General features: G+C 42.0%; 1 protein-coding gene across 2 annotated transcripts in view; it reads right to left on the bottom strand.

The window, feature by feature from the left end:
- Eif4enif1 (eukaryotic translation initiation factor 4E nuclear import factor 1) overlaps positions 1-22,547 on the bottom strand; it is a 42,889-nt gene that overhangs the window by 8,791 nt on the left and 11,551 nt on the right. For both annotated transcript variants that reach the window (XM_052736294.1, XM_052736293.1), the window contains exons 3-12: positions 20,557-20,630; positions 16,864-16,991; positions 13,217-13,503; positions 12,684-12,885; positions 9,613-9,788; positions 6,132-6,267; positions 5,749-5,928; positions 4,177-4,409; positions 1,149-1,220; positions 594-777 (exon numbers count right to left, since the gene is read on the bottom strand). In XM_052736294.1, coding sequence (XP_052592254.1) covers positions 594-777; positions 1,149-1,220; positions 4,177-4,409; positions 5,749-5,928; positions 6,132-6,267; positions 9,613-9,788; positions 12,684-12,885; positions 13,217-13,503; positions 16,864-16,991; positions 20,557-20,630 — 1,672 coding nt within the window. The remainder of the gene's footprint in view (positions 1-593; positions 778-1,148; positions 1,221-4,176; positions 4,410-5,748; positions 5,929-6,131; positions 6,268-9,612; positions 9,789-12,683; positions 12,886-13,216; positions 13,504-16,863; positions 16,992-20,556; positions 20,631-22,547) is intronic.

Here is a 22,547-nt window from a genome sequence, read left to right as displayed (position 1 = left end):
TTCTTCCAGGCACATTCTGAACCAACACAGCACTTTACAGCTCACTGTTTACCAGCTTCAACTGCTCACCACAAAGTCATTACTGCGCCGGCGACCCATGTAGCCTCTAACTCATTATGTAGCTCAGGGTGGCCTTAAAACATGAGATCTTCCTGCCTTATCATCCCAAGCGCCAAGATTAAAGGAGTGTACTATCACCTCCTGGCTTTCTTCAAGTTCTTTATCAAGGATAGACCTAAGAATCCAAATTAAACTTTTCAGCTAAATTCTCTAAACAAGAAAACTAAAGAGCTACACAAAGAAGTTTACTATGAACATACTGACTTAGAAGGGTAGCTGGATGATAAACTACCTTCCACCTTGACTTTACACTCTCTGTATCCATCAGGATGACTCATGTATACATTTCCTTTAAAATTCTTTAAGTGTAGACTGCTGAGTCTAGGGAACAAGTCTATCCTACTTGGACATAAGGGAAGATCGACAGGCTTAAGAGCAGTTACCGAGGTGGGAACCTAAATCAATAGTGGAGTGCATAACTGGTAGGCATGAGGCTCTAGGTTCAACCCCATCACTGCTAAAGCACTAGTTACCAAGTGGTGATGGTATCCTTGGATGAAGGTAGTCTGCTGAGGCTGCTCGATTTTGAAACACCTGTGACATAGGAGGAGAGGGCGCTCTTTGGCTCAATAAAGATGCTGTAGGCTCCAAGCTCCCCATAAGGCCACTGAGAAGATTGGAAGAAGCAGGTCTCTGAACCGGTTGACCCAGAAGTTCCTATAGGCAGAAATGCCAGATCCCTGTGAACAAACCTACTTCTTCCTTCCAGTCAAAAGCTTTGAAATAGGAATTCACTTTTGGAAGCTGGCCAATGACTCTCATGTACTACTGAGGATCTGGCATCTGTACGTGTAAGACGTTTCCCCAAATGTTTAGCTACTAAATCTGCTTTAAGTTAGTGCTAAAAACACAGATTAGGTACTCAAGTTCCACAGAAACTGTAAACCGGCAAACCAGAAACATTTAAAGCCATCCTACCCCACCCACTGGGATCAGCAGCATAGCAAATGCCCTTAGGCAGCAACAGTACATCTCTGTCTGCCACAGAAAGGTCACTCTGCGGGATCAGTGTTAAGACTGTAACATACCTGTAGGATGTTTTTAGGGACAGGCTGGCCTGGAATCTCAGCCGGAGCCAACAAGTGACTTTCAAGGTTTCGCTAATAAAAGAAAAGGAAGGAAGAAAACTGGCTTTAAATTCAACATGATTTATATTGGGGACCACAAAAATATAGCAAATATTCCCAAGGGAATTGACAGTTAACAACAGAATGATGCTCAAGTCACAGAAAACTGACTCCAACCAACTCACTCCTCTTTCTCATCCCATGTGTCTCAAAAGATCCTTCCCATGTACATGAAGAGTCATTAGGAAATACAAAGCCAGCATTAATCCATTCCTATCTAACTCTATGATCCCCCCCCCCCCCAACAAAAGGGTGAGACTGAGGAGCTTTCAGTCAGGTATCACCCCTGTTGATTTTGATCTTGAAGGAACCGTTACTGATTGTTATCACTGACAAGATTTACTGACCAAATAAAATATTAAAAAAACGAGGGGGCTGGAGATGGCTCAGTGGTTAAGAGCACTGGCTGCTCTTTCTTTCAGAGGTCTGACCTGGGCTCTATGCCAGCCCCCATATGATGGCTCACAAGCACCTATTACTCTAGTTCCAGGGGATCAGACATATTCTGGCCTCCACAGGCATAAGACACACACGTATGTACATCATGCAAGCAAACAATCATACACTTAAAAATAAATCTTTAAAAACAAAAAAGAAACAATAGGCTAGGCATAAAAGGCTAGGCATGATGGTGGTGCATGCTACTCTTTCTAGCATTCTGGTGGTTGAGGAAGAAGGATCAGGAGTTTGAGGCAAGCTTGAGCTACATGAAAGATGGCTAGTAAGGTAGGCAAGAGGCACAGCACTTGCCTAGAATGTATGAGGGTCCTGGAATTGATCCTAAGTGTCACAAAATTAAAACAAATATAATGAATAACATGCAAATTTGGCCAGAACTGTTAATGTTTCAGAGTTTCAGCCAGATGTGATAGCACATGCCCTTAGATCCAAGCACTTGAGAGACAGAAGCAGGTGGATCTAATTTCCTGGCTATCATACACGGTGAGTTCCAGGACTGCCAGGGTGACCTAGAGAGAGACCGTCTCAAAATACCCCAAAACCCAGAAACTATTATTATGTTACCATTTTAATTTAAGCTCCTTAAAATGTGTCTCACATGCAGGATAAAGTTCAATCTGTTCTGCTCTTAATCTGACAATGGTCTTGCTTTGAATTACTAACCTGCACCCTACTGCATGTCTGAGTATTGTGTAGCCCCTGAACTCAGCCAGCAGTACTTTCTGATGCAATTCCCCTTCCCTTAGAGCGAACTGTCCAAGTCCATAGCAGGTTCAAAGCCTTTAATTGTTGGTTGTGAAATTAGGACTAAATGTAGATGATTTTAGTAAGTAGGCAACTTACTCCATGGCTTAGTATATTTGCAGTGGAGTCTGCAATTCCATGTAATAGTTTGGGAATGAACTTCATTACTCAGAGGGACAGCAGCAGATGAGAACTATCATCCAACAGTTATGCCTGAAGACACTGACTTTAGCAGTAGACCAGGACCTCACATGCAAACCAAGCAACATGGATATATTCTAAGTTTGTGTAAATACTGACCTACCCACTTTGTATCATCAGTCTTGTTAGCAGGTGTCTGAGGCTCATTCCCTCACCTCGGCTAAAACTAGATATAAGAGCACTGAAACTCCAGTATCAAACCAAGTACACTCACGACTCAGGGTCAATATTGTGAATAAAATCAAAGGCTGAGCTATGAAATACTGAGTTCTCTTCTTTTTCTTCGAAGACAGAGTCTGTTTATGTAGCCTAAGCTGGTCTCAAGCCTGCCACTCTCCTCCTGCTTCCTCCTCCCAACTGCTCCCAGCTGCTTAGACTCCACTTCTTTGGACGGGAGAGCAGGAGAGTTTAGTTACACCCACAGCCCTTGGTTTTATTAGCCAGGTCTTGCTGTGTTGCTCATGCAAACAAAAACTTACTAGGTAGCTCAGGTTGGCCTTCAATTTATAATCCTCCTGTCTCAATGCCCCAAACACTAGGATGTGTGCCATGGTTAGAAACACATGTGTTCCTCATTTATGCTAGTGTGGAAATACCTCTGAAGCCGTTTACAGGATCTTTCCCCTTTGAGTTGAATGTTACAGCCTGAATGTCCTTCGAGGGGGCAAGAGGAAAGGCCCTCTGTTTGACCATAACTGTTGGTCAGCTAAGGAAAGCTGAACATCACTCGCTTCACTGGGTATAAAAACAATCAGGGCTAGAGAGATGGATCAGCAGCAAAAGCACCTGTTGCATGACAACCCAATTCAATTTCATGACTCACAATGTGGAAAAGGAAAACTGACTCCGAGGTTGCTCTCTAATCCCCACACATGTTGGGGCACACATATGCCCACAAAAACATATACATGCACACAAATTTTTGGGGGGGTGATGGTGGTGGTGGCTTCAAGACAGGGTTTCTCTGTGTAGCCTTGGCAGTCCTGGATCTCAGTCTGTAGACCAGGCCGGCCTCAAACTCAGAGCTGCCTCTGCCTCTTGGCTTGATACCTGTGTTTTTAAGGCTGGGTCTCAGGCGGCCCTGGCTGGCCCTGAGCCCCTGATCCTCTCAGACACTAGTATTACAGGCATGCACTGCTGTATTCAGTTGAGCTCAAGGGATAAGTTTCTTTTCGGTAATGGTGACCCCACATACTAGGTATGTGTTGATCTTACTGGGCCATATCCACAATTCAATTACTTTCCTTTCTTAGGAAAGGACTTCATAAAGTTATGCAGGGAATTGCATTAAATTGAATTATTCAATCATCCTATTGTCCCAGACATACACATTATTCAGAGATATGCTTTTTTCTACTAACAAATAGCATATCCATAATCAAGAAACAAACACCAACAACCAAGCAACTTCTAAAGAAATTTCCAATCTACTCAGAACACCTTCATAAAACCCATTTATTATTGCAGTGGGAGGTGATACAGAGTCGGAAAGAAAAGGCTGGTTGAGGTTGTGCTGAATACTTACACTGACTTTGGGCTGAGTAGGCAAAGTCCCACTTGCCTTCATGGTGCTCACTAGTTTGTTGAATGCAGTCATATCTCCATCTTTCTTGAGCTGTCGATTGCTAGTTACAGCACTCAGGGTCTCCTCTAAATGTTCTGCCATGAAGGGAGTTGAATTCTTCATTTGCTGGTCCACTTTCAAGCCCTTGAGCCCTGCTTCTACCTCTTCCACTGAAAGTACAACCCCTGAATGTGCTGAGAAGTTGAGAAAGTTCTGGTTACACCAAGCAAAGGGGTATTTGATAGGAATTCTCATTGGCTTTCATGACAATTATTTCGTAACTGAAGTGAGGCTGTCAAAAGCTGACACTGAAAATAGACCAACTGAACACTTATAATCAGTTTCTCAGTAGGACTACGGCTATAATTATGTACATAGAAAAACATGGCTGGGCAAGGTGGTCCACGCATTTAATCCCAGCACTCAGGAGGCAGAGGAAGGCAGAGCTAAGTGAGTGTGAGCCTAGCTGTACATAGGGAGGCTCCAGGACAGTAAGGACTAGAGACCCTGTCTCAAAAACTAAAGGGAGCCGGGTACACACCTGGAGAAACGGCTAAGTGGTTAAGAGCACATATTGTTCTTACAGGACCCGAGTTCAATTCCCAGCACCCACACCAGGCAGCTCACAACTGAACCGCCTGGAACTCGTTTCAGAGAACCCATGCTCTCTCACCCTCTTGGGCTCACACACAGACACATGTTAAGCTAAATAAAAAGAGAGAGAGAGAGAGAGAGAGAGAGAGAGAGAGAGAGAGAGAGAGAGAGAGAGAGAGAGGGAAGGAGGGAGGGAGGGAGGGAGGGAGGGAGGGAGGAAGGAAGGAAGGAAGGAAGGAAGGAAGGAAGGAAGGGAGGGAATAAACTACACCAAAAATATTTAGATGCTAGAAACTGAGAAGGCAGAACTATGGGGTATGACTTTTCAAAACTTGATAAGATCCTTACATAGTGAGTTCCCGGACAGCCAGAACTACACAGAGGGACTCTTCCCCCAAAACCAAAAAAACCCAAAACTTGAAAGATCCTATGTGTCAGGCAGAATGATATCTTATAACAAATCTCTCCAGACTTTGCTCCCAGGGACAAGAACTCAGCCCAATGACAACAAGACTACACTGTGGTCTCACAGCACTGACTGATGCTAAGGACTTGTTGCCTAAGTAAGAACATGGTAAATGAAGGCACAGTTGTGAGGAACAGGCAAGTTAGGCTTGAGAGGACAGAAACAGTCCTGGGCTGTTACAAATGGGCCCTAAGTAAAAACTGGAGTGAGGTCTGGTATAGTGCACCTTTAAAACTAGCACTCTGGAGACAGAGGCCAGAGGTTCTTTGTGAGTTATAGGCCAACGTGGCCTACATAGCAAGTTCTAGGTCAGCCAGGGCATAAAAGATACAAGGCTGTGTGGCAACATGCCAGGATCTTTTTGAAAAACATTAACCAAATCCCGCCATGCATCTGACTTGATGAGAAGCAGTACATCACAACCATTCCTTAAGAAGATGTGAACGTTAAATAGCTAAACAACAAACACTTACAGCTCTCCTTAAGTTTTTCTTTATTTGCAGAAAGGCTAGAAAGAAGAGGTTTTAAATCCACTTTGGCTTTCTGTAGCATTTCTAAAATGTCCACTTTATTTTCAGCATGGTCTTCCGATGGTATAGGAGCAAAATAATTCCCCGAGTTCTGCCCAGGAGAGAGGACGGCTTGTTCCAGACCTGATTGTGTAAATAAACATTCACAGTTGGTTCCATTGAACACAGATACTTCCCTTCAACAGCACAAAAAGAACAGACACTGAAGGCTTTTCAGTTTCCAAAACCCATTTAGCCCTAGTGGACCACTGACTAATGAAGACAAAATGAACCTTGGCAGGGGAGGCTCAATTCACACACACGTCTAGAATGTGAAGCTATCTTACCTGCGAGTCTCTCAAGTTCTTCATGCGGTGTGGATCCAAGGCTGCTGGATCTGCTCCCCGACCGGCTTGGGTTCGAGAACCACCTACTGAAGCGGCTGGCAGAGACTGACCCTTCTCCCAGAACATCTTCTATCATCTGACAAGAGAGACAGAGGGTTAAGGTGACAGTCTCTAGGTGAAAAGGACATGAAGGTTAAATGTTAAGCCACTGACTCTGAAACTTCCTTTGACACTGCTGACCCAAAATCACTTCCAGAACTTAGGAGTTGAGCCTTTTTCCTCCCCTTTCTGAGCAACTCAAATTTGGGCATAAAAAAGCCCAGACCTCCTATGCACATACAGCAAAGCTTCTGTTACTTTAGGGTATTTTGGTTCTCTACCATTTGCCCCATTAGAAAAGCTAACTTCTCAGGGTATTGTTTCATAATCACAATCTGTACCAGAGTGTAGCACTCTGACCATGATCATGGCTTCAGTTAGAGACTGTTTATGAAGGAATGATTAAAGAAAAACCACGGTTCCAACCTGGTGGTCTCAGGATTGAAAGGAATATTATGAAATTCAACTGACAACCTCAAGAAGCCAAAATATATAAATGCAAAGCCAAGAAGTGACCATTAAAGGCAGGTAGTGTTGACACACACGTCTGTCCCAGCACTTGGGAGGCAGAGGCAGGTGGATCTCTGAGTCTGAGGTCAGCCTAGTCTACAAAATGAGTTCCAGGACAGCCAGTGAAACCCTATCTTGAAAAACAAAACAAAACAAAAGAAAAATGATCATTATTCCAGGCAAGGGTGGTGCCAAATATGTAATTCTAGTACTGGAGAGGTTGAAGTCAGCCTGGGCCACACACTGAGATCTTGTCTCAAAAAAATAAGCATCAAAAAGAAAGGCACACAGGAGGATAATTAACTCTAGTCCAAGTGCAGGAAGTGGATATAAAAGTATCATAAAATGATACAACTCAGAGGAACAAATGAGTGTAGGCAAAATACAACTATTTTAGTGCAAACAGAAATTATTAAACGAAACAACAAACAAACCACCAAAACCCAAAACAAACAAAAGACACTAGAAGTTGTAGTTACTGTTTCAATGTTGAAAACTGTGAAGCTTTAGGGCCAGTGGTATGGCTCAGCAGGTCAAGCCACCAAAGGTACAAGCCTGATGACCTGAGTCCATGAAGGCAGGAGGAGAGAACCAACTCCACAGAGCTGGTCTTTGACCTCCACGGACGTACTGCAGCTCTGCAGCACCGTGTGTGCACTCACCCAAACGAAAACATTTGAAAGGTAAAATTCTTAATTGGTTAAAAAGTTCTAATTAAAAAAAACCAAAAAACCTGTAAAAAGCCGGGTGGTGGTGGCTTGCGCCTTTAATCCCAGCACTCGGGAGGCAGAGCCAGGCGGATCTCTGTGAGTTTGAGATCCAGGATAGGCACCAAAACTACACAGAGAAAAACAAAAAAACAAACAAACAAAAAAACAAAACAAAAACAAAAAACAAAACAAAAAAAATAAACAACAGCTTTGCATTTCAATCTAACATAATCTTACTAAATACAAAAAGTCAAAGACAAAAATAAAGGACAAAGTATTTGGACATTTTCTAAATAAATTAAATAAGTATTGAGAAAATAAGTTTTTTCTTTTCTTTTGGTTTTTTTAAGACAGGGTTTTTCTGTGTAGCCCTGGCTGTCCTGGAACTTGTTCTGTAGACCAGACTGGCCGAGAAATCAGAGATCTGCCTGCCTCTGCCTCCCCAATGCTGGAATTTAAGGTGTGTGCCACTATCACCCAGTGAGAAAGTAAATTCTATGTTTTGCTTTTTTTTTTTTTTTTTTTGAGACAGGGCTTCTCTGTTTAGCACTAGCTGTCCTGGAACTCACTCTGTAGATCAGGCTGTCTTTGAACTCAGAGATCTGCCTACCTCTGCCTCCTAAGTGTTGGGATTAAAGACGTGTGCCACCACTGTCCGGCTCTTTTTTAAATTTTGTTTTATTATTTAATACATTATGGATGTTTTGCCTGTATGTCTTTGCACCACCATGTATGTGCAGTGCCATCAGAAGCCAGAAGAGTGCATCAGTATCCTGGACCTGTAGTGAAGAGACAGTTGTGGCTGCCATGTGAATCCTGGGACTCAAGCCCAGATTCTCTACAGGAGCAGATAGTCCTCTTGACCACTGACTGAGTCATTTCTCCAGTCCCAACTGTGTGTTTTGTAAAATTTTATGTTCAAGAGTGGAAACAAACTTGTTCTTAGACACATTTGTGGAGATATTCATCTCAAAAAACAAGGTGCTTGAGTCCAAAAGGAACCGTAAAAGTTTGGCCATTTTTAACACATGACAAAGCAGGGACTCTGATAGCAGAACCTCATCCTGCACAAGAAATGAACACAGCTGATTTCTGAATGAGGATATCCTTTTGCTATATCCTTTCAACTATCAGCTGATGAAGGAGCTGGGATATTTCAGCTGTCCTTAGTAGAGTTTTTTGTTTTGTTTTGTTTCAAGACAGGGTTTCTCCATGTAGTTTTGGTACCTGTCCTGGACCAGGCTGGCCTCAAACTCTCAGAGATCCGCCTGGTTCTGCCTCCCTAGTGCTGGGATTAAAGGTGTTTGCCACCGTCGCCTGGCCTTAGTAGAGGTTTTTTAACTGACTCTTTAAAATATATATATATATATATATATACATATATATATATATATATATGGTGAGTGTGGTACATGCCTTTAATCTTGACACTTATGAAGCAAAGGTAGGTGAATCTCTGAGTTCCAGGCCAGCTAAGGCTACATAGTGAGACCCTATTTCAAAAGAAAAAAAAGAAAAGAAAAAAAAAAGATACCCCTCCCTGAAAAAGAGAAAGAGAAAAAAAACCACTAAGTTAAATTTAACCATAATTAGCTGCTCCATCCTTATGTATTCTTTTTTAACAACAAAAAAGTTGAGGCAGGTTTTACTATGCAGTCAGGCTAGCCTTGAAATGACTATGTAGCTCCAGCTAACCTCAGACTCAAACTCTTCTTGTCTCAGCATCCCAAGTGCTAGGATTACAGGTATGTACCCAGATTCCATACATGTTTATTTTTATTTTGCATGTGTGTGTGGTATGTATATATGGATGTTCTTGTGTGTAGGTACACACGTGTTTGGGTACATATGCATGTGTGCAAGTAGAGGTCAGAGGTTGATGTCAGGTATCTTCTTTACTCTCTATTTTATAAATTGAGCCAAGGCCTCTCATTTGAACTCACAAACATAGCTAGTTATGTTAGCCAGCTTGCTCCAACAATCCTATCTCCACTTCCTGTGTGCTAGGATTACAGGAGGACCACCATATTGCCCCAACATTTACTTGGGTTCTAGAAATCTACATTTCATTCAGTCCTCACCCTTTCACAGCAAGGGTTTTATCCACTAAGTCATCTCTCAAACCCCTCCATTTATATTTGCAAATGTGCTGTTACACTCACCGAAGCCAAGCATGGCACCTTGTCAAGGTTAAAGAACTCATTAAAGTCAAATTCTCCTGGGGACTGTTCAGGTAGGACGACATCCCTTGGGACTTCCTGATCAGCAGAGGGCTCCTGGGCCAGGATGACTTCCACCTCGTCCTCTTCGGCCACCCCTCCATTACATTCCACTATGCCTGAAAACAAAACGAGGACAGAAACCACCTGCTGAAGTACACGCTCCAGCCTCACTGTGTGCCTTTAGCTGTCAATACCCATGCAGAAGAACCACGCAGGACTGTCAACAGACTTCTTGTGCAGGTACGGCACTTCCTATAATGAAACATTTAGCACTACTTCTCCGGGAACTGGAATAGAGAAAAGTCATTGCTAAGTATCCAGAACATTAACAGAGTAGAGACAGGACTGTGGCCCCATTCCTAAATATCTCAATTTCCTATAGTATGTTATGGTTTCTTTAAAAAACAAAAAAACAACCATTCATTCATTCAATTTGTGTGTGTGTGTTAATATATGGCACATGTGTGCAGGTATCTCCTCAGGAGACCAGAGGAGGGTGTTGGCTCCCTCTTAGAAAGTTACACATATGTGTGTTTTTGAACAGCTTGATGTGGTGGATACTAGGAACTGAACTTGGGTCTCTGAAGCTAAAGGAATTGTCTACAAGGCTGGCTGTAGCCCATGACCAATGTAAAGCTTAACTGTAACCCCTTCCAGGAAGCCTATCCTGCCTTTTAAAAAAAATTCAAAGTACACTGATCTACCCAATACACATTTATTGCTACCCTTCATATAATTTTGGTATTACAGCAATTCTCTAGTGACATAGACCTCTACAGACAGATAACCTGCTCTAATCAGCTCTGTCTTATTCTATAAGGCTAGGTATATCCTTAATGTCCACTTCTTTTAAGGTGGGAAGACAGGCTAAGCAAAATACCTGTTGCTAACATTTTAATTTTACACAAAGTATGAGCTAAACAGAAACAAAACAAAACAAAACAAAGACCACCCCCCCCGCCCCCCACACACACACACCTACCCAAACAAACATGGCTTGGAGAGATGGCTCAGTGGCTAAGAGCACACACTGCTCATCCAGAGGATCTGACGTTCAGATTCCAGCACCCATATCAGGCATCATAACTGCCTATTGATAGGGCACTTCTGGCCTACTGGGGTACCGACACATAAGTGTACACATACAAATAAAATAAAAAGTTGAAAAATCCTAACCAAACACAAAAGAGGCATGTACAAACTTTGGGTTCAATTCCCCTACTTTGCATAAAAATGAGCCTGGTGGCACATGCCTGTAATCCCAGACTCAGGTGCTGGAGGTAAGAAAACCAGAACAAAGTCATCCTTGACTACACGTCAAAGTCAGATCTTATGTCAAAAACAAACAAACCAACAAAACTAGCAAACTCAAAACCAATAGAAAACCAACAAAAGACTAGGCCTACATCTCAGTGGTAGAGTATTTGCTTTACAAGTTCAAGGACCTGGGTTCAATCTCTAGTATAAAAATAACACAAACAAAAACCTAAAGAAAACACTGCTGGGTAGGGATGCAGCTCAGACTAGAGTGCTTACACAGCACACATGGAGACTCTGGGTTGAATCCCTCTAGCAACATACACACACACACAAACACACATTAAACAATAACAAAATGGCTGTGGTGACACATGCATATAATCCTACCACTAAAGACTATAGTGCAGTATAGTTTAAGGCCATCCTCAGCTACATATTGAGTTTGGTGCCAGCCTGGGCTGCATGAGACATTGTCCCAAAATAAAAAACTACAATGGTGGCTGAAATTTGGATTTCTTCTCAGCCACAGAAAACATTATTTTCTTTTTTTTGAGACAGGGTTTCTCTGTGTAACAGCCCTGGCTACCCTGGAACTCACTCTGTAGACCAGGCTGGCCTCACACTCATAGAGATTTGCCCGCCTCTGCCCGCCCCCAAGTGCTGGGATTAACGGTGTGCACGACCACTGTCAGGCAAAACATTATTTTCTTATAGAAGCTTGATCTCTACCATCAGTTAAAAGGCCACACTGGCTGATGCTGCTTTATCCTGGTGGAGAGTGGGACAAAGGTGTATCTCAAAGGCAATTAAAACAATTTCCAGGCTGCCTATGAACTCCCTGCATCAAAGGAATATGTGCCCACATAAAGATAAAGAAAATGCCTACTATGTTTAAGGTGTACATAAACAAAAAAAAAAAGAAACGGAAGAAAAGAACTGTGATGTCTCTCTCTCTCTCTTTTTTTTTTTTTTTTTTGGTTTTTCGAGACAGAGTTTCTCTGTGTAGCTTTGTGCCTTTCCTGGAACTCCCTTGGTAGCCTGGGCTGGCCTCGAACTCACAGAGATCCACCTGGCTCTGCCTCCCAAGTGCTGGGATTAAAGGCGTGCGCCACCACCGCCCGGCTATTCTCACTTTTAAATATATTTCATTAGCTTATTTCCATTTAAGTTTGTTTTAATTTCTGTGGAAGTTAGCACTAATTATCATTAAGAACATTCCTGTTACCTAATATTTGCCAAAAATATGTAAATTTTCAACTACCACTGAAAAGAACAAGAATTTATCAAATAAGTGCTCAGCAGAGTCTGAGTACTTATGAATACATTTCATAGTCATGATAAAGGTATGCCTTAAAGATTTGGCAGGCATTATCTTTACAAACAGACCCTGTCTCAAAAATAAGATGATATGAGTCAGGAACAGTAAAAATTTGCCATTTGAAAAATTACAAAACAAATAAACAAACAAACAAAAAAAACCCCAAAACTTGTCATTTGCCGGGCGCTGGTGGCGCACGCCTTTAATCCCAGCACTTGGGAGGCAGAGGCAGGTGGATCTCTGAGTTCGAAGCCAGCCTGATCTACAAAGCGATTTCCAGGACAGTCAGGACTGTTACACAGAGAAACCCTGTCTCGAAAAATAAAATACGAAACAAAAAACTTGCCATTTACTAACTGGCCCCCATTGCTAACTGTGCAATTAAAGCAATAAACACATATTACTTGAAAACAAGTTCAAAGTCCCTGCTGACCTTCCTTCACAGAGGCCGTGCGTCGCCTTGTCCGTTTTCTCCCTTTGTGATCTTCCTCCAGTATCTTATCATCGAAGCCAGTCAGTTCGATGGTTTCAGACTGACTTGTGGGTCCAGCTGAAAACCATTCTGGTTCTTCCTCAGTGTATGAATCATTTCTTCTACGCTCACCAAAGACACGTTTACTATCTCCAAACTCCCTCTGAAAAAGTACAGGAAAGAAAGGCTGAAAAGTTGTAAAATTCTAGTGGAAGCATTGTAGTCAGTCTGAAAGAACTAATACCAGCAACTGAAATGCAGATGCTATGATGTGGAACTGAAGTGCATCGCCACTCTTGCACTGCGATCCCTAGCTTCTCCAAGTAACTGGTTGGGCTAGGAGGATGCAGCTCAGAGCTAGGGCACCTGCCAACAAGTGTGTGGCCCTGGGTTTGATTGTGTAGCATCATGAAAATAACAAGAGTAATGCAGTACACAGGAGGTGGGCATCAAAGTTCCAAGCACTTGAGAACCAAAGGGGCCAGAGGACAAACCCTGAAACGCTTGTCCTTGTAGTCCCTGTCTCTGTCTCGATCTCTCAAGTCCCGCAGGTCCTTGTCGCTGAGACGGTGATCCTTCTCAAAAGCCCGGGCGGAGATTATCCTCCCACTGCCGATCCTTCGTCCACCAAGCAGGCGAAGCCCATCACTGTCTTTCTCCAAAGGACTTCCGGAGCGGCGGGAGCTAACAGCAGCTGTCACATGGCAGCCACCTCCAAAGCTTCGTCTCTGTGGGCTGAGAACAACATCTAAGTCATCTTCCTTCACACGCTCCCGTGGATCTGAAAAGACGCCAGAAAGAGAAAGGTCAGCAAACCAACATCTCTAGAAACCGTGTCCACGGCCGGAAGGAGGACAAAAAATGCAGAAAGGAGGCATCTCTAAAACTGGGCTCATCAACAGAGTCAAGGGAACAAGTCTATTTTTACTGGGTTTTAAAACACTTGGTCTTTAAGGGCTGAATTCAGGTTGTTAGGCTTGGCAGCAAGTCCCTACTGAGCGAGCTCACTGGCCCTCTATAATTACTCTTTTACATTAAATTTTAAAAATTTTTTATATATTTATTCCCTTTTTCTCTTCAGAGAAAAAATGTACTTCATAATAAATGACTTTCTATGATTAATCTACCTTTACTATGACTAAGATTTGTATGTATACAATTTTTAGCTAATCTTTTGTCCATTAATAAAATGACATGTCAGTATTTGAAAAAAAAAAATGCTTAAAAAGCAATAAACAGGTAGGTGGCGGCGGCATGCGCCTTTAATCCCAGAACTTGGGAGGCAGAGGCAGGCACATCTCTGTGAGTTCAAAGCCGGACTGGCCTACAGAGCAAGTTCCAGGACAGTCAAGGCTACACAGAGAAATTGTGTCTCGAATAAACAAACAAACAAAACCAAAACCCCAACACTTTATAGTCAATTTCTATGATTACTATGAGTTCAAACTCAGCGTGAGTTAGAGTAAGACACTGTTTCAAAATAGATGAACTTTAAACTTGGTTCCGTAGTCAACATTTAATTCAAATGAATCTAGATGTGAAAACCTAAACTGTAAGAGAATATCACTGCTGCTGGTTAGGCAAAGTGTTTTTTAAGGCACAGCAAAAAGAGTGTCATCCATTAAGATTGTCTGTTAAGCAAGGTTTGCTCTGAGTTTAATGCTGTTGTTTGAAGATGCTGTTTTGAAATCCAAGACTGGGAGAAAACATTTCAAGCACATTTTTCAGAGAAGACCTGAATCCACAGCATTAAAAACTCAGTAATAAACAAACAAACAAAAAACCCAACTAACTAAAAAATGGACCAATGGGCTAGAGAGGTTGCTTAGTGGCTAGTTAAGGTTGTTCTCTAGAGGTCTTGAGTTCAATTCCCAGCACTCCCATAGCAATTCACAACCATCTATAAATGCAGGCCATGGGACCCGAGACGCCTTCCTCTGGTATGCAGATGAATATACAGACAAACACCACACACATAAAATCCTTAAATAAACCTTAAAAATAAATAATGGACCAGTGAGCTGGGCATAGTGCAGAATGCCTATAATGCTGGCACTTGGTAGGCTAAGGCAGGAACTGAGTTTGACTGAGGTCAGTCTGGGCTACATAGTGAGGCCCTGTCTCAAAAAACTAAACCAGGGGCTGGAGAGATGGCTCAGAGGTTAAGAGCACTGGCTGCTCTTCCACAGGTCCTGAGTTCAACTCCCAGCAACCACATGGTGGCTCACAACCATCTATAATGAGATACAGTGCCCTCTTATGGCATGCAGGCAGAACACTGTGTATATAGTAAATAAATCTTTAAAAAAACAAAAACAAAAACAAACAAACAAAAAAACACAACAAAAAAGGATAAATGCCTGACCAGACACTTCAGCAAAGATATGTGGATGGCACAATCTATAAGAACATAAGCATAGTGTGTTCATTAATCACCAGGGAAAACAAATGTAATGGAACAGCACTGTGTACCACTAGGTGGCTATAATTAAGAAGGCTAACCATCCCAAGTGCTGCCAAGATGTGGAGCAGGAAGAACCTGAACACACTGCCAACAGGAATATAAAATATCTAACCACTTGGGAAAAAAAGGAGTTTGAAGGTGGCTAGGAGATGAGTCAGTGGTTAGGAGTACTTCTTGTTCTTGAAGAGGAAGGATCCAGGGTCAGTTCCCAGTACCCACATGCTAGTTCACGACCATCTGTAACTCCAGTTCCAAGGGATCCTATGCCTTCTTCTGGTTTTCTTGGGCACATATACACATGCATGCAAAACACTCATATATATAAAACAAAGTAAATCTAAAAAGAAATTTAAAAACAAAGTCTTCTTCTGACCAGCTTAGACACTAAGCATGTACATGGTGCACATATATATGTACAGACAATATACACATAAAAATAATAAATCTAATAAATTTTTTTAAAAGTTTGGTAGTTCCTGAAAATATTAAATACATGTAACAGCCATAATACTTCTAGGTATTCAACCATGAGATAAAAATTCTTTTTTTTTAAACATTTATTTATTTATTATGTATACAGTGTTCTGTCTACATATGTGCCTGCATGCCAAAAGAGGGCACCAGATCTCATTATGGATGGTTGTGAGCCACCATGTGGTTGCTGGGAGTTGAACTCAGGACCTGTGGAAGAACAACCAGTGCTCTTAACCACTGAGCCATCTCTCCAGCCCTGAGATAAAAAATTCTTATGTCCATACTGATACACAAATGATCACAGCAGCTTTGTTTAGAAACAACTCAAATTACTATTAACAGATAAATGGATACAATGACAATTTCATATAATAAAATTCTAAAAGCAATAAAAAGAAATGAACTATATACTCAACAACATGGATAAAGTCAGATATGCTTTATGAGAGACTGAAGCAGAGGGATAACTCAAGCTTGAGTCCAGCCTAGGCTACATAGTGAGTTTGAGTCCCTGGGCTACAGAGTAACCTTTTTTCCAGAAAGAACCTTCACATGAGGATTCTAGTCACAATTTTAGGAGTGTAAGGTCGTCTACTGTCAAAAGGGCAGTTCATTTCTTGGGGGGAGTAAGAAGGGGTAAAAAAAAAAAAGAGACACTGGGCCACTAGAGCACTTATAGGAGGTGACAAGGACGCTTATTATTGGTTGTGGTAATGGTTTCATATAGATAGACACATTAGGACAAAGGTATATTGTATGTAAGGGTTTTATATGTAAATTCTATTTCAATAAAGGTAAGAAAAGCATGTCAGAAAAAGTAGAAACTGAAGTTGAGTCCAAGTAAGAAAAACCTGTCTTAGTCTCTACTTTTAACCAGGAACAGTTTTTCATCTTATTTTAATTATTTTTCAGACAATATTTCACTATGTTGAAGTCACAAAGATCTGCTTGCCTCTATCTCTTGAATGCTGGGATTAAAGACATGAACCACAGCCGGGCAGTGGTGGCACATACCTTTAATCCCAGCACTTGGGAGGCAGTGGCAGGTGGATCTCTGTGAGTTTGAGGCCAGCATGGTCTACAGTGGGAGTTCCAGAACAGCCAGGGCTCCATAGAGAGACCCTGTCTCGGTGGGAATGAAAGCAGCAGCCAGAAGCATGTTCCCAAAATCACACTACCATTTATAAATGTCTGTGCACTTGCCTGCTATTCTGCGCACCAGGGAAGGTCGATCTGATTCTGGCTCTTTCTTCAGACTTTCCACTGGTGAGCTCCGCCCTGAAGCAGGGTAGAGAGAGGCATGCCACTTCTCAGGGTCCCAGACACCATCACTACAGGTTAAAGGATAGCATTAGTTAGTGTTTGCAGGTTAATTCTAATAGGTCCTAATTTCTACTAAACTTCAGGTTACAAGGAAACCTTCATTCCTTCAGAATGATTACCCTATTCAAGATGAAGACAGAAACAGTTATTACTTCAGTAATAGTACGTTGCTGATTACATAACACCAACAGGTACTTGAACAACAGGCATCTGTACACAAATGAAACCACAGTCCATAAACCCTGGGCCCCGTGAACTACAGTAACTGTTCCACACAAAGATCTCCCCATTGCTCCAGACAGCTCCAACTCTTTACCAGAGGACCTCCTAGAAAGTATCCTAGAGTTTTGTTTGTTTGGGTTTGTTGTTGTTTTGAGACAGTCTCACTATACAGCTCTGGTGGGACTGGAACTTGCTATGTAGACCAGGCTGGCTTTAGATTTACACAGATCCTCCTGCCCCCAACATGGAGTGCTGGAATTAAAGGCACACACCACCACACTGGGCTAGAATCTCTATGTGTAGTCTCAGTATTTTCCAAGTGGGACAGTTATTAAATTTCTTTTCTTTTTTTTTTTATTAGACCCACTGTGCTCTACCTGCTTTACACCCTTAACCATGAACATTGCTGGAAAAAGTGAGTCAACATCTCTTCACCCTTCCTAACAGGGAGATATTGCCTACCTTCTAAGGTCTCTGAAGAATCCAACAAATCCTCTCAAATGATAAGGGAGGTAACAGAATAAGCTCTTCACCCCTCTTATCTTTAGTACTGTCACTAGGCATAATACCTAATTTAGCATGAAAGCCAATATATTTGCTCAAGATAACTTTATTTCATGAGAAGAAAAGAGTTTCAATAATAAAATTTGAAGTATACAAAGATTTTACAATTTTAATGAAAAACAAGCCCACGAAAAATCGTAGCCAATCAAAGTCGCTATTATTCTGGTATCATACCATCAGGAGACTATGGTGACACATTCATTTAGATTCAACAGGCCTTTTCAACAGTCCATATATAGGCTTTAAAAGTCTAACTAGGAAAGCCGGGCGGTGGTGGCGCACGCCTTTAATCCCAGCACTCGGGAGGCAGAGCCAGGCGGATCTCTGTGAGTTCGAGGCCAGCCTGGACTACCAAGTGAGTTCCAGGAAAGGCGCAAAGCTACACAGAGAAACCCTGTCTCGAAAAACCAAAAAAAAAAAAAAAAAAAAAAAAAAAAAAAAAAAAAAAAAAAAAAGTCTAACTAGGGCTGGAGAGATGGCTCAGAGGTTAAGAGCACTGACTGCTCTTCCAGAGGTCCTGAGTTCAATTCCCAGCAACTACATGGTGGCTCACAACCATCTATAACAAGATCTGGTGCTCTCTTCTGGCCTGCAGTCATACATGCTGTATACATAATAAATAAATAAATCTTTAAAAAAAAGTCTAACTAGACTGAAGATGTAGCGTAATGATGAAAACACTCACCTAACATGGGTAAGGTCTTAGGTAGTGCTAGGGATGGAACCCACGAGGGAGGGTATGTGGCACACTGAATCAAGAAAATTAAACATGACACTTTATAAGTAAAAATACAGGCCCCTGATGACTGCAGACTCACATTTGAGAAAGAGGGGTAACCCCACATGCCTACTCCCCCCCTAAAAAGTAACAGTCTAAATAGAAAGCCATCAAAGAGAACTCTTAAAAATTATGATGAGGGCCGGGTGGTGGTGGCGCACGCCTTTAATCCCAGCACTCGGGAGGCAGAGCCAGGCGGATCTCTGTGAGTTCGAGGCCAGCCTGGGCTACCAAGTGAGTTCCAGGAAAGGCGCAAAGCTACCCAGAGAAACCCTGTCTCGAAAAACCAAAAAAAAAAAAAAAAAAAAAATTATGATGAGGATGCTGAAGTGCATGAAGCAGAGCTCTCCACAACTGACGGCTTCTGTCTTGAGGTACGGTTGGGAAGGGACTCAGTTTTCTTTAAGGGGCTGGCCACTGGGTATTTGACCATGCCAGTAAGTATATGGGCAACACAAACTGGACTTTTTTTCTTATGTTTTTTGTGGGGGTGGGGTGGGGGGTGTCACTCACAAGGGTGGGTAGGGGCAGACTTAGGAAGTTGAGTATGATTGGGTGTATGATATCAAATTCCCAAATAATCAATAAAAATATGTTAGAAAAAGAAATACAGGACCACACGATGTTTAAGAAATTACTAAGACTGCCGGGCATGGTGGTGCACACCTTTGATCCCAGCACTTGGGAGGCAGAGGCAGGTGAATCTCTGAGAGTTTGAGGCCAGCCTGGTCTACAAAGTGAGTTCCAGGACAGTCAGAGCTATGTACAAGGAGCTTGTCTCAAAAACAAACAAACAAAAACCCAACAACAAATAACTAAGGTAACCTTAAATATATTCCAGGACAGACAAGGCTACACAAAGAAACCCTGTCTTGAAAAACCAATATGTGTGTGTGCATGTATGTTTATAAAATACAGGGTCATTGTACATTTTCAAAACATTTTTTGTTTTTGTTTTTTTTGAGACAGGGTTTTTCTGTGTAGTTTTGGTGCCTGTACTGGATCTCGCTCTGTAGACCAGGCTGGCCTCGAACACAGAGATCCACCTGGCTCTGCCTCCCAAGTGCTGGGATTAAAGGTGTGCGCCATACCGCCTCAGACCATTTTTATATAGCTTCCTCAAACCAAAGTCTTTTACGATTTCTTAAGGACACAAAAGGCTCATCTGAATGACTCTTTGATAAAGATCTTAGATCCTCCCTTCAGCATCCCCAAAAGAAGTGCCCTGAAATCAAACCGTGAACCACAGGGTCTGGGAATGAGACCCTGGCACTAAGACTCCTAGGTTTAAATCTGCCTTGTGACTGTAACTGAGTCATTCTGTACTTTAGTTTCAGCACTGGTTAGTTGATGGCCATGCCATTAACTCTTAAAATACTTCCCTCAGTCATAACCCTACCAAAACAACAACTTTCTGCTGTGGATTATGCTCAATGTTAATAATAGAGCTGATTGGCTGATAGCTGAGCAGGAAGAGATTGAGCGCAAGAGCCAGACTAGGAGAATTCTGGGATGAGAAAGTTGCTGGCAAAACAAAGAGAAGCAAGATGAGAATGCTGTGCTGAGAAAAGGTACCAAGTCCTGTAGATAATAATTATGGTTAATTTAAGCATAAGAGTTGGCTAGTAACAAGTCTGAGGTATCAGCAGAGCATTTACAATTCATATTAAGTCTCTGAGTGGTTATTTGGGAACTAGCAGGTGGGAGAGAACCGTCTGATTACAACTTTCCAACTATGTTAATTTTTTTCATTTAAATAAATTTTTACTTATTTTTAAATTTATTTTTATTATTTTAATGTCTATGTATGTGCATTTGTGTATGTATATGCACATGAGTGCAAGTGTCCACATTGGCCGGGGTGTTGGATACCCCTGGAGCTGGAGTCTACAGGTGGTTAGGATCTTGATGTGGTGCAAAGAATTCAGGTCCATTCAAAGTACAGATGCTTAACTGCAGAGACATCACTCTAGCCCCAACAATGCAAGTCTTAAAAGTAACAGTTATACCTGTCATATTTTTCAGAAAGGCATGATGGCCTCTGTTTGGAGTAGGGACGTTCTTTTATATCCAAGAGCTCCTCCTAAAAAGAGAAATATCAAAACTTTGAATCACATTTCAGGCAACATCCTTCCAATTTATTTCCCTTCTGTGTGTCTACTATAAGCATTTTACACAAATTTTTTTGGGGGGAGGGAGTTGAGACAAGGGGAAGGAAGACTAGCCTTGAACTAATTCTCCAACGTCTCCTTCAAGAGTGCTGGGATCACAGGTGTGGTTTTCACATGATTCTTACAATTTTGGACTTAAAATTCCAAAAAGACTAGAATTGAACCAGCAACCTCAAACAACATTATCTATCAAACGGTAAAGATTGCTACAAGTTGGTTTCTTTATAAAATGTTTTCCCATAACCTCCTGTCCAACAACCAAGTAAAAATTCACAACACAAAATGCTCAGAAAGGCATGGAAATGCAGTCTTAAAGGAAAGACAGTTAGGTCACTTTTTAAAAATTATTTTATGTGGGTGTTTGCCTGCATATGTTTGTGTACTACGTGTGCCTGGTGCCTGCAGAGGCGAGAAGAGGGTGTCACATCCCTTGGAAGTAGAGTCACAGACAGTTGTCAACTGCCTTGTAGATGATGGGAATTGAACCTGGGTCCTCTAGAAGAACAGCCAGTGCCCTCAACCACTGAGCCATCTTCTCCAGTCCCAGGATAGGAACCCCCTGCCAATTGTAATAAAGTTGCAAGAATAAAAAAGAGCAGAAAACAATAAAACCCATATACTTAAAAAAAAACCTTTCATTTATTCGTGTGTGTGTGTGTGTGTGTGTGTGTGTGTGTGTGTGTTTGTGTGTGTGTGTGAGAGAACGTACATGTATGGGCTGTACAGAAACGCGTACCCATGCATCCTCAGAAGCCAGAAAAGAACTTCAGATCCCTCAGCGTTGGAGTTACAGATGTTTATAGGGATATCCAAGATTGTTATGTGAGTGCTGGGAAACCCTAGTTCTCGTGATTGCACAGCAAATGCTCTCAACTGCTAACCATCCCTCAATCCACTATGCATTTACTACATGTGTAGTGTATATTCATGTGTGTTCATTTGTATATGAGTGTACATGTGTTTACAGGTATACATGGAGACTAGATATTGGACTAGAGTACCTTCTCGATTTTCACTTTATGCTACAATTAAAAGAAAGAAAATTGGCCGGGCGGTGGTGGCGCACGCCTTTAATCCCAGCACTCGGGAGGCAGAGGCAGGAGGATCTCTGTGAGTTCGAGGCCAGCCTGGTCTACAAAGTGAGTTCTAGGAAAGGCGCAAAACTACAGAGAAACCCTGTCTCGAAAAAACCAACAAAAAAAAAAAAAGAAAGAAAATTGGGTTGGCCAGCCTGGTCTACAGAGTGAATTCCAGGACAGCCAGGGCCACCACCATGGCCCTGGCTTCGAATCTTTTAAGTGTTCTTTATCTAATGTTCCCTCATAACCAAAGGTAAGCATAAGAGATATATCCTTCTAGCTGGGCAGTGTTGGCACATGCTTAATCGCAGCACTCGGGAGGCAGAGGCAGGAGGAACTGAGTTCGAGGCCAACCTGGTGTACAGATTGAGTTCCAGGACAGCCAGGACTACACAGAGAAACCCCGTCTCAAAAAAACAAAACATAAGAGATACATCCTTCTCAGAAAGTCATCTCTGGGTGCAGGATGTACAGCTGCCCCTAATTAGTGATCACAAGGTCAAAGGTTTTTTTTTGGTTTAGTTACTACTTTCCCGTTTTGAATTAAGCCTGTGATTTGTGGGAGACAACTTAAAATCATCCAAATATCTGGGGTTTCATTTCATAGTTCCCCCTAAACTCCATGTCTAATGATTCTTGCTCACTCTTCATTTCCAAATTACAGCCATTTCCCCTTATCTCCCTGCCAGCAATTGACATTACATTGTAGTCCATGTTCCTCTTCTCCCATTAATTCTATATACTAGGGGC

This window comes from Peromyscus californicus, unplaced genomic scaffold, assembly GCF_007827085.1.
Source record: "Peromyscus californicus insignis strain IS unplaced genomic scaffold, ASM782708v3 Scaffold_13__1_contigs__length_99412109, whole genome shotgun sequence".
Lineage (NCBI taxonomy): Eukaryota > Metazoa > Chordata > Mammalia > Rodentia > Cricetidae > Peromyscus > Peromyscus californicus.
The sequence above is the reverse complement of the archived record's forward strand: the minus strand, read 5'-3'. Positions and strand labels throughout refer to the sequence as shown.